Below are 11,142 nucleotides of genomic sequence, written 5' to 3'. Positions count from 1 at the left end.
ACTAATGAAGCCCCTGGTTGAATCCCGTTCTGTTTGTATTCTGCATTAGTTTCCCAAGAACAGAATTGCTTTCAAAGTACATAAAGCTCCTTAATATATTTTTATTAAAATTGTATCATAGTCAGTATACTTGGACAGAATAACCACAAAGGTGTGTTTTAGAAATTCGTAGAAAAACTTTTAATAGAAATTTAAAAAACACATATTTAACATGACTGTACAGGGAGCTTAAAACATTTAATCAAAATACATCTGTTTACACAATGAGGTCATTAAAATGAAAATTTCACCATTGATTTAAAAAAAACCTGCCTGGGGAAAAAAGCTTTAAAGGAATGAAATCAAATGTGAGCAGTGTTTTATTGACTGTGCTCACGAGCAGCCACACAGAATCACTCTTCAGCTAGAACAAGTCATCATGCCGAAGGATTTAGACGGACTCGGCTGTCCGATTCTCAGTTCATCTTTGCAGCTGTCCACTGATGTTGGATTTGTGTCTGATTGAGGCGTGGACTCGTAGAGGACGCATATGGACCCGTCCTCACCGATCCGGTAGGACACTTCAAACGGGTCGACCCACATGGTGAGCTCACTTGGCAGCAGGGAAAAGAGCCGTTCCTTTGTGAGTCCGATCGTGGAGGCGGCTCTGCCTATTATAGGATCCATCTTGTGGTTGATCCGGATGCACCTGTAACCTGAACCTCGGCAGGGTGCATTTGGGAACCAGTGGTGCTGATAGTGATCTACAATAAAGAAAATAAATTTAGGGCTGGGCTATGACTAAATAAAAAAAATCATGTAATGATAGATATTATATAGTATTACGTTTGTATATTATATAAAATATATATATGGTTGTCACAAGTCCATTATACATATTTCTTTATACAAAGTAAAGCTGTTTAAAAATAATGCATGTATTGTACACATTGTTTATAACTGAACGAAACAGATTTTTACTGTTTTGTTTTTGTACATCACTTTTCTTGCCTTGGCAAAATCACGACCTTGTTGTTGTTGACTATGGCATTCACTATTCCTTGCTGCTAGATTTGTTTTCATTGATATAGGCAGATTGGGAATGAATGATAAAAGTTTCCAAGAACGGACTTTGGCACAATAAAAAGATCAGATTGTAATCTTGTTGCTCATAATAAAAACCAAAGCAGCCACCTTTGCCATTATAATACGCAAAGTTTATATTTAGATTTATTTCAATACACTCCTGAAGTATTTAAAGATCGTGTTTCGTCTTTTCTTACCACCCAAAGACTCTTCCAAAGAGAATCTGAATTGTTGCAGCTGTTCTTCTGAAAGCAGCCTTGTTCCTCTCAACAGACGAGTAACAAAGTTAGCCGCAGTGGAGACTTCAGTTTTCATTTTCAAGTTTTATCATGAGCTGAAAAAGAAAAAGTCAAGTTTTAAAACAATTACACACGGTGGTGTGGTCATATGACTTAGTTTTCCAGATCAATTACTTCCAGTACAGCCAAACTCAACAGGCCTGGGCAATGGGCTTTGCTGCGTTCCTTTGTTCAAAACAACACGACAAAACGATCCTTAAAAACTACTAACCAGTTCCAGTGAATTAAGTTGAAAGTACAAAGTGTTCCTAAAACTGGTACAGGCGATTTAACCCCGCGTAGTCGTGTAAATTAGTAAATAAATATCTATTTTCGACCACAAACTTCCTCCTCCGACGGTGATTCGAGCTCTACGTGCAGCTGCAGTTCTGCGGTCGGATGGTAAACACTCTGCAGCCACGCGGCTCCGCCAATCAGAGAGCGACGTCGCGTTGACGTCTCCGTAGTTTTTTTTGTGTGATTTGTTTTCTTTCTTTCTGTTTTTTTGTGGTTGATATTATGTGATGTATGCTTATTCGTATGTATGTTTCTGTTCTCTGTAATAAAAATAAAAAAGACAGACTTCGTAGAAAGAAAATGAGTAAATTGTAGTTCTAATGTAGTTATAATAACGAGGTCTTTCATGCACCGAATGAGCTTGTCTTACATTTTTATATTGTTTAATTTTTATGTGAGTTATAGTAAAATATTAGTAGGTGTTTCTTTCCTGTAAGCCAGGAATTTGTATGTTAGTGTGGAGGAACATATTGTACTCGATTATTTTACCACAAATGTGCATTTCGGAGTGCTAAGTCACTAAATCACTTCAATTCTGTTTGTATGTTTACTTGACATATTGAATGTGAACACGCTCGTTGTCTCCAATGACTTGCTGCTGAAACATTTCTGTTCGCTTTGTTTTTGTACTCTTGTACTTAGGAATGTACACATGGTAAAAATAACATAAACCAACTTTGTCAACAAACTTCATGTGTAGAAACTTTAAACAGCCCTCCAATAAATATAATAGTCTTTGAAAGTATACTATTGTAAGCGCAGCTGCGTTTCATTTGAATGAAAACGACAACATCAAACAATTCGCGTTTCAGTACCTCGTTTGACTCACAAGTTATCCGTAGCACGTGCGCTACTGGATCGACCAATCAGATCGCAATGTTGCACACTGAGGCTGAGTTTTAGCCAATCAGGTGAGGCTGCTCAGTCCTTGCGCTTCCGTCTGGCCGCATGGTCCTCCCCTATACAACCCGAATGGAAGCTCAAGAATATTACTAGTTTATGAAGTCAGTAAATGTCTGTTTGTTATTGTCATTTATGTTTATGTTTATAACATAGGTAGCCATTTATTAAATGTATGTTCAGCATGCTGCGTAGAAGAACGTAACGCGTTATCAGACAGTAAGCCGGTTACTGCACGAGCTCACAGTGGACAGTGAAACGACAGCAGGTAATTCTTTATAATAAATCATTATGTTACAGTATAAAGCTTGTGTAAGGTAAGATATTGTTTACAGTGTTTTTTGTGGTTAATAACCGCCATATTGTGTATTGAGAAACTCTAGAGTTGTTTGTAAATGCGTCTGTAATTATTAGCTAGTTTCTTAGCTTATTTTTAGTCATATTACAGTTTTTGAATATTCCATGAATTTGAAATTGAGTGTTTTACAATGTTTTCGTGATATTTTTCAAAACAATTTGTTCAAATCAAAATAAGTTCAATGACAACAGTGCCGTGCTTTATACATATTTTACAGTTAACATAATATGCCATTATATTTATATCATTGCTTGCTAGCAAAGCAACACACATAGGATTTACAGTAAATGTAAAATGCAGTTCATTCATTGCCTTCTTGTTCATGCTTCACAATATACCAATTCTCTGTTCATTTCCCAGAAGATCCTCATTGACATGGAGTTTCCACCAAGCAAGAGGCTGAAGGGCCATCAGACGTCCGCAGAGCCCGATCCATTTGACGACGACATCGATTTTACCCAGGACGACCTGACTCAGATGGACATCATCGCGTCTCAGGCCATCACGGGCGACGGTCAGAACAGCGGCTCGAAGAGAACGTACAGCTCCGTTTTCCCTGTTCCTGATGAGCAGAGCAAAGCTCCTGCGAGATCCGGACGGAAAACGTTCTCCCTGGGAGACGGTTGCAGTACTAGCACGTTTGACAGGACCGAAGCTCAAAGAAAAGATGCATTTGGTGAGTATATGAGCTCGACGTTCCAAAAATGTTTCAAGATGAAGACTTTAATGTTTGTTTGTGTTATTTCATGTGTCACACAGGCGACGGGCATTCCAGCAAAGGTGAAGATCTGCACGTCAAGCAGTTAGCGGAACAGCAGGCCGAACTACAGAGAAAGGTTTGTTATTCTATGCTTTTCATTTATTGGAACTCGTGATTCTGTCTTACACCTCTCTCCATCCGTCTGTGTTTCTGTTCCCCTCAGCTGAAGGAGGTGGAGGAGGAGATCCTGATGAAGAACGGGGAGATCCGGGTCTTGCGGGACTCCCTGAGACTGGCCAATCAGGAGAAGGACCAGCAGAGGCAGGCGCAGCTGGCCCTGGAGAGAGAGAAAGCTCAGGCTCAGAGCGAACGAGAGAAGGAGCTGACAAAAAAGGTCAGAAAGGGTTTGCATGATGTCGTCGCAGTGCAAGATATCGTACGGCATGTCCAACGTACGTCTGATTTCTCGCAGGTCCAGTCCCTGCAGTCAGATTTGCACTTTAAAGAAGCCGAAATGAACGAGATGAGGGGGAAACTTCAGAGCAGCGAGCGCGGAGGAAGGCTGGCCGGCACACCCGCGAGAAACAAGTAAGCAACATCTTTCAAAAAGCCTTTTTGTTTTTTCTGTTTGTCCTTTAAAACACCAATACAGACACTCTCATGTCATTCCAAAGTTTTTTCTGTGGAACACAAAAGAAGATATTTTGAGAAATGTCTCAGTGGTTTTGTGTCCATACAGTGAAAGTCAATTTGGGGCCAATGTGTTTGGATATCAACGATCTTGAAAATATCTTCTTTTGTGTTCTGCAGAAGAAAGAATGTCATGAAGGCGAATAAATGATGACAGAATTTTAACAACAAAAATCATTTTTGTTGATGTTTTGTTGACCCAGTGTTCAGTCTCCTGCCGGTCGAGCATTTATGACCAAAGAAACGTTCTCAGCCCAGCTCGCCAATAAAACCTCTCCAATCAAAGGGCATTTATTAGAGGGTATGGATTACTTTTGATCTTTATGTGCATTTCCTGTCCTGTTGTGTTTTCATTGACCTTCCATATCAAATTTCAAACATTATCAGATGGCAAACAAGCACAGTCCAAAAGATCATCTGCAGAGGAACCACATTCAGAGCAAACCATCATCTCTGACCTCCATCAAGAAGGTAACGGCTGGTATAATCTTGATTTAATCTCAGTTTTAAAACTCGTTGTGCTTGTGTAATGTTGTTTTTTCACTCTAGGATGTGTGCTGCTCAATCTTCTGCTTCAACAACAGTTAGATCCCAGCACTCTGAGTCTCTGTCACCTGTTGTCGGTCAGACCCGACGCTCTTCCAAACGTCCTATCACAGAACGGCTACGTTAGTCCGTAAGTATCAGCAACGCCCAATGTATCCCAGTCTACATATAAAAGCAGTTTTGGAAGTCTGCCCTCTTTGTAAATATTGGGTTCCACTACATGGTATTGTTTGCACTCGGAAAACTTTGACTTTTATTCATTAATCATGCATGCATTAAAGGGGTCATATGACACGGCTAAAACAAATATTATGGTTTGTTTTAGATGTAATGCAACGTGTATACACGGTTTAAGGTTTAAAAATGCTGTATATTCCACATACCGTGCATGTTTGTATCTCCTCTTTGCCCCGCCTCTCTGAAACGCGCAGATGCTTTACAAAGCTCATGGCTCTGAAAAGCGAGCTGTGCTATGATTGGCCAGTTAACCAGTGCGTAGTGATTGGTCGAATACTGCAAGCGTGTGACGGAAATGTAACGCGTCTTACCATATTTGGAACATCAGGTTCCAAAGCAATTGTACTGACAGATACGCCCACCTTACTTGCGTATACATTTGGGCGGTCTTAGTCAAATCATACCACCAACTGATGTAGATTTGTGGGGGTGTGGTTACACGAGGCGTTTCAGGCAGGTCTGGGTGAGCATTGGCTTTTAGATAGAATGCGTCTTTTGTTCTGACACTTAGACACTTACGTGTCTAATACATGCATGGGCAACTTATAACGCGCCAAAGACACAGAAGAACACGTATTCGCGTCATATGACCCCTTTAAAAAAGTATGTTGACTTTCCACTGCAGCATTGTAAGCAATATTTTCTAACTGACAATTGAAAATGGAGATATTGTAAATGTGTAGCAGTGTTTATCTATGTCCATTTACATTTTTCAGGAGACATAGATATTTTTAACTCTGTATGAATGGCAGAAATGTCACATTTTTCGAAAACATCCAAATTGTTGTTTGATTTCTAACAAGGTTCCTATTAAGAAAAACTGGGAATTTTATCATTGTGATTTTCCTGGACAATTTAATACAATAAAATCATAAAAATCATGTCTTTTTTTCTCCTCAAGGAGTTCGCTGGCAACCTCCAGCTTATCCTCTGGAGATCTCCGAGCGTTTCATCGCCCTCAAACCCTATTCCACCAGCTTCAGAGTCTCGCCATGTCCGCTCTGACCGCGCTAGCAGTCCGCCCACCCACCAACCATGCCGCTCTCCCCTCTGCCCGCCAAACCTGCCCTCCCGCTGTCCACTTCCTCCCCCTGCTCACCTTTCACATCACCACGTACTGTCAGACGCTGGAATCCGTAGAGAGCTCGGGAAAAACCTCGCTCCACGGCAGCTCCCTCTCAAGTTCCTCCGACTCCAGTTTAGCCTCCAGTCTCGAGGAATCTCTCAGCGGCCAGGAAGAACTCACCCTGGCGGCCATGAACGCACTTTATCATGTAGTGTGCTGTAGCTGTGAGGCCTTGGAGATGGTGTTATGCCACCTGGATGGAGAGACTCAAGAACGCAATGACGTGGACAGACCTCAGGGTTCCAAAAGCCTCTTTAGTATGTCAGAACATCCGAGCGGGGAAGTGCAGTCGCAGATGCCTCTTCTGAAGAGACTCCTGCAGTTGGCAGATCCTGGGTTCATTACGGCTGCCGGCCAGAGGGAGGCGGTACTGAGCAGCAGTCTCAGGATTCTGTGTGCGCTGGCTGAGAGAGCAGAGGACAACCAATTTATGAGGTTCAGTTGTATAAGGAATAATCTCTAGTTATTGTATAAGAACATGAGACCAAGAACAACGCCACAGTTAACCATCAACAGAGAACAGAGAGCTTTTGTGACTCATTTACCAGAATTTAAATGTTTATGGGGTGGTTTCCCAGACAGGGATTAGCTGAAGTGTGGACTAGGCATTAGTTTAATCAGGAAATTTAAGATGTTTTACCAAACATGCCTTACTAAAAACATTACTTGTGTGCATTTTAAGTATTTTAAGATATGGCAGTGCAAGTTGTTTTTCGGTTTGGACAGCTCTAGCATTGATTTTATTCTAGGACTAGTCTAATCCCTGTCCGGGAAACCGCCCCTAAGAGTTTAGTATGATAAGGACAATTAAATTATTTTAGAAAAGTTTTGCTGCATTACATCATCCAGGTTTGTAGCATGTAGTAAGACAATGTTGAAAATGCAGTTTGTTACTAAAACAATTCAAACGTTTCTTTTAATTAAATTCAAATAAAATATCTGGCTAAATATAATTTTTTCATAACTTTCCTAAACAAAAACGAGAAATGTGGCGTTAGCAATAAACTTAGCAAAAAATGAAACTGAAATAATTCAAAATGATCCAATTCAAAATATTAATAAAGTTACGATAAAACAAAAAACTCAATTAAAGTGTTACGCCCCCCGTTCAGACCGCCAACGACACCCAGCGACATGATTCCATTCATTATAATGAAGAGATGGCGACTTCTGGCGACACGAGCGACAGTGACCATTGGTGACTGTCACTGTCTAGCGATGCGACAAATTTGAAAATTGCTCAACTTTATGGAAATGATGAGCGACTTTCGGAAGCGACTACCAATAGGAGTAAAGCAGCGGCGTTCACGACATCCGGCTCTCGTCAGTTACTGAAGTGTTTGTTGATCAATGTTACTAGGGCGACCAAAGCTAGGAACACCTTCTAACGACCTCCTAGCAAGAGATTAGCGACATAGTCGCTGACAGTCTGAACGCAGAGTAATGCCCCGTTCAGACCGCCAGCGACAAAGCGACATGATTCCATTCATTTCAATGAACAGATGGTGACTTCTGGCACCACTAGCGACAGTGACCATTGGCGACAGGAAGTGGGCGTATCTAGTGACGCAACAAAGTTGAGAATTGCTCAACTTTATGCAAATGATGAGCGACTTTCGGAAGCGACTACCAATAGGAGTAAAGCAGCGGAGCTCACGTCATCCGGCTCTCGTCAGTTACTGAAGTGTTTGTTGATAAATGTTACTAGAGCGACCAAAGCTAGGAACGCCTTCTAACGACCTCGTAGCAAGAGACTTAGCGACACAGTCGCTGGCGATCTGAACGCACCTTAATTGTATATTTTGCACATTTATGATTGAAACTGTTGTCTTTCGTTTCTCAAATGTAGACTCAAGGTCATCCTGTCGAGTCAAGCGCTGCTTAAATGTCTAACTCCGGAGATGTCGCACAAAACCGTCCGTCTGTCTGTGAGAATTCTGTCGTTCATCATCTGCAACAATGAGATGGCCGTTCAGCTCTGCTCACACGATTGTAATTGTTTTTAACATTTCTTTGTTGATATATAAAGCATCTTTTCCACATTACCGTGTTAAAAACAAACCGTATCTTCTCCAAGATGCATGTCCTTTTCTCAGAACGTTCCAGTACGTCACCTCCAGACCAGATAAATCTGCCTCGGAGAATGTGTGGAGCCGCTTGGAGCTCGAGGTGATCATCCTGTCTGAATTGTGTTGTGTAGTACCGTAATGAAACTGATATTAAATGTGATTTCTCTATCAACAGGTTATACGGTTGTTAACCAAGCTGTTCACACAGAACACAGGAACTTGGGCCGCTCTCTGTCAATCATCCTGCCAGTGTATACATGAGGTTTGTTGTTCTTACAGTCTTAAGCTAAATGATTAGCTTTGAAAAACAACAGGGCGAGGTCACCAGAGACATTAGAGGATGTTGTCATTGTTTATTGAGGTTTATGTTGCAGTATCAACACTGTGTGAAGCTGAAAGTCTTTAGCTTAAAGATAATAATATATAATTTCCTTCAGCTGCTTTATATTGTATTTTGCAACCACGACCTGTCAAATACTAGTTATTTTGTTACATAACTCCCATATTAAAGGTGCAGTTTGCAACAATTTTGCAGAAAAATATACAAAAACCACTAGGCCAGTGTTATATATTTTGTATATGTTTTTACAAACTGTAGCTTTAATCAGCATTTTGAATAATATTAACATAATTTTTTTGTAATATTATTAATATGTATCTATTTACTTTTCTTACACACCCTATTATTATTGTTGCTTTATTTATATATTTATGCATGTTTGTTTATTTTGGTTATTGTGGGGGGAGATTACATCTGAACTAAATTGAAGCTCTTTGCTTCAAAATGAATGTAAAATGCCATCAGTTCCTAGAATCCTGTTATGTGACATTGCATTGTGTCTTATATAATAAGAAAACAAAATGAATTAAAATCTAAAACGATACCAGTACCAATATTCCATACCAGCAATTTAATTATATTGAATTGAATTTGAATACAATTTGTTTGTTATTAAACGTATTTTCTGCTGTAACTTCTCAGCTGGTTCGGACGGTAGTGGTGCTGTTACACACTCAATGGCTGAAAACTAAAGGCAGAGAAAGCCAGACGTCTTGTAATCGGACCTGGTCGGTTCATGGAGTTCAGGTGCTGCGAGAAGCTCTCATGTTTCTCCACTGGCTGCTTCTGAAAGACTCGTCATTCTCAGAACACTGTCTGGACGTCCTGCACATGTACGATCAGGTCATCCCTGCCATCAGAGACACGTTCAGACTGATCCCAGATCTGACCGAAAGTGAAGGTGAGCTCTTCATGTTATAATGAAGCATGTTTTGGCGAGGTATTACTCGACATGAAAGTACAGTTTGTCATTATTTAAATGGCCGATAAAGTTGCGATCTGTAACAAACTTGGTTAAAAATGAACAAAAATCAGAACAAATGCGCAGGTGTTCAAAACTCCTTTACCACAATTCACAATAGTATAGTAAAAAAAATTGCCCAACCTTTTTACACAAATCTGTAGTGCTAATTATTGTGCTAACATTTATTTTTATGTAGCATCAATGTTTTAATGTAGATTTAGCTCAAGTACATTTTGAGCGTATATCATTAATTACGATATATCTGTATATTGCAAATAAACAAAAACTGTAATTTTTTAAAATATATTTTTACAATTATGTGTCAATTGTCACTGTCAGAAAATTCTAGAAATGTCTGTAGCACAGGGAAGGTGGGAAGAAGCGATGATGGGTGACTATGGAACTGGGTTCGTTAGGACAGTATTAGTCATAAAAGACAAAAAAAACGATCCAATGTACATTTCTGAAGTATTGGACGACTCATTTTTAGTAACTGTTATGTTAAACTGTTGTTTTGAGCTCAGTGGTATGCCAGTACCTTGTCATTTCTGCATACGAGTAATAATACCTAAATGTATAAATGTGTGAAGTTATTTTTGGGAGTAGGGTTAGGGTTAAAGACATTTAATGTAATTATTGTATTCAGCAAGTTAAACTTCATAAAGAAACAGTAAAAATTAAAGCGAAAAATTTTGTTACATTGTGTAATTCAAACTGTCGTGTACGATTTCACGGGAAAGGTCAGTTTGACGTAAAGAGGTACATAAAATAACCTGCAATTTTATGTTACAAACACAGATGGCGATAGAGAGGCAAAATGTGCAGATCTTTATCAGATGTTTTGCCGTTTATTGAAATGACGTAACCTGCACTTTCTATCGTTTTTCTGCAGAATTGGCACTAGAAGAGATCTGTCGCTCTGAGACGGAGGACGTTGAAGACATGGACACAGAGGCAGGACCGTAACGATCACATGCACAATGACGTCAGAGGTTTTGTAATGGACGTGGTGATTGTCCCATGTGATAACATTCTGATGTTCACTGTATTGTCTTCTCGTCAGATTTTGTCTTTTTTTAAGACTTGGACACTAAAATGATTGAATGGCAAACAATAAATTCTGAAGAACTCTTGGAATTTCACGTATTGTGAATCGCGAAAGTGTGAACATACACATCAGCGAATAGTATGAAATTTTGACACGTCCCTAATCATAATACATAAAAAATTGTACGCCAGAGGTGCTTGTTTTACATGTTATGATTTAGGACACACTCAACTTGTGAATTTACAATATCCATGAGGATATGTCAAAAATAGTACAACAAAGATGACTGAATTGCATTATGTCCAATAGTGTTTCCAAGTACTCAACTGTATTATTTGTATCATTTTGAGCTAATATTACCCACAAACCCTGTGGTTTGTGAAAAGTTTGTGATGTTTAAATTTTGATACTGACAAACAATCTAGTTAAGGCGCATGAACAATTTTTAACGTGCCGAACCGAATGTGTAATAAACAGAGTTTTAATTTAATGAACTGCCATATTGTCTCACTATATACACAAGT

The 11,142-nt window shown here is 39.6% G+C and overlaps 2 protein-coding genes across 4 annotated transcripts; one reads left to right on the top strand and one right to left on the bottom strand.

Annotated features, from left to right (window-relative positions):
- Nucleotides 1-143: 143 nt before the first annotated feature.
- Nucleotides 144-1,736, bottom strand: si:dkey-42i9.4 (uncharacterized protein LOC492503 homolog). 2 transcript variants are annotated; one of them, XM_057325897.1, is made up of 3 exons: nucleotides 1,479-1,585; nucleotides 1,263-1,399; nucleotides 144-743 (listed from the first exon to the last, which is right to left on the bottom strand). In XM_057325897.1, exons 2-3 carry the CDS (start codon nucleotides 1,378-1,380, stop codon nucleotides 400-402), a joined length of 462 nt encoding a protein of 153 aa, XP_057181880.1. In that variant the 5' UTR covers nucleotides 1,381-1,399; nucleotides 1,479-1,585; the 3' UTR covers nucleotides 144-399. The 2 variants fall into 2 exon arrangements, with proteins under 2 accessions (XP_057181880.1, XP_057181879.1); XM_057325896.1 differs by having other exon boundaries at nucleotides 146-743; nucleotides 1,576-1,736.
- An 850-nt stretch (nucleotides 1,737-2,586) lies between these two features.
- On the top strand, nucleotides 2,587-11,108 carry atrip (ATR interacting protein). Of its 2 annotated transcripts, none has more exons than XM_057325695.1 (14): nucleotides 2,587-2,808; nucleotides 3,262-3,574; nucleotides 3,658-3,734; nucleotides 3,822-3,992; nucleotides 4,071-4,186; nucleotides 4,492-4,589; nucleotides 4,676-4,759; nucleotides 4,838-4,964; nucleotides 5,973-6,632; nucleotides 8,047-8,189; nucleotides 8,275-8,366; nucleotides 8,442-8,528; nucleotides 9,249-9,507; nucleotides 10,463-11,108. In XM_057325695.1, the coding sequence occupies exons 2-14, from the start codon at nucleotides 3,274-3,276 to the stop codon at nucleotides 10,534-10,536; spliced, it is 2,289 nt and encodes a 762-aa protein (XP_057181678.1). In that variant the 5' UTR covers nucleotides 2,587-2,808; nucleotides 3,262-3,273; the 3' UTR covers nucleotides 10,537-11,108. The 2 variants fall into 2 exon arrangements, with proteins under 2 accessions (XP_057181678.1, XP_057181677.1); XM_057325694.1 differs by having other exon boundaries at nucleotides 3,259-3,574.
- The last annotated feature ends 34 nt before the right edge of the window (nucleotides 11,109-11,142 follow it).

Source organism: Triplophysa rosa, linkage group LG25, assembly GCF_024868665.1.
Source record: "Triplophysa rosa linkage group LG25, Trosa_1v2, whole genome shotgun sequence".
Taxonomy (NCBI): domain Eukaryota; kingdom Metazoa; phylum Chordata; class Actinopteri; order Cypriniformes; family Nemacheilidae; genus Triplophysa; species Triplophysa rosa.
The sequence above is the reverse complement of the archived record's forward strand: the minus strand, read 5'-3'. Positions and strand labels throughout refer to the sequence as shown.

Bases quoted from the DNA above. Each gene is read 5' to 3' on its own strand.
- atrip (XM_057325695.1), top strand. From the start codon at position 3,274: ATGGAGTTTCCACCAAGCAAGAGGCTGAAGGGCCATCAGACGTCCGCA. The intron at 4,965-5,972 runs GTAAGTATCAGC...TTTCTCCTCAAG, and splicing joins CAGAACGGCTACGTTAGTCC to GAGTTCGCTGGCAACCTCCA. The intron at 9,508-10,462 runs GTGAGCTCTTCA...GTTTTTCTGCAG, and splicing joins AGATCTGACCGAAAGTGAAG to AATTGGCACTAGAAGAGATC.
- si:dkey-42i9.4 (XM_057325896.1), bottom strand. From the start codon at position 1,380: ATGAAAACTGAAGTCTCCACTGCGGCTAACTTTGTTACTCGTCTGTTG. The intron at 744-1,262 runs GTAAGAAAAGAC...TCTTTATTGTAG, and splicing joins TTTGGAAGAGTCTTTGGGTG to ATCACTATCAGCACCACTGG.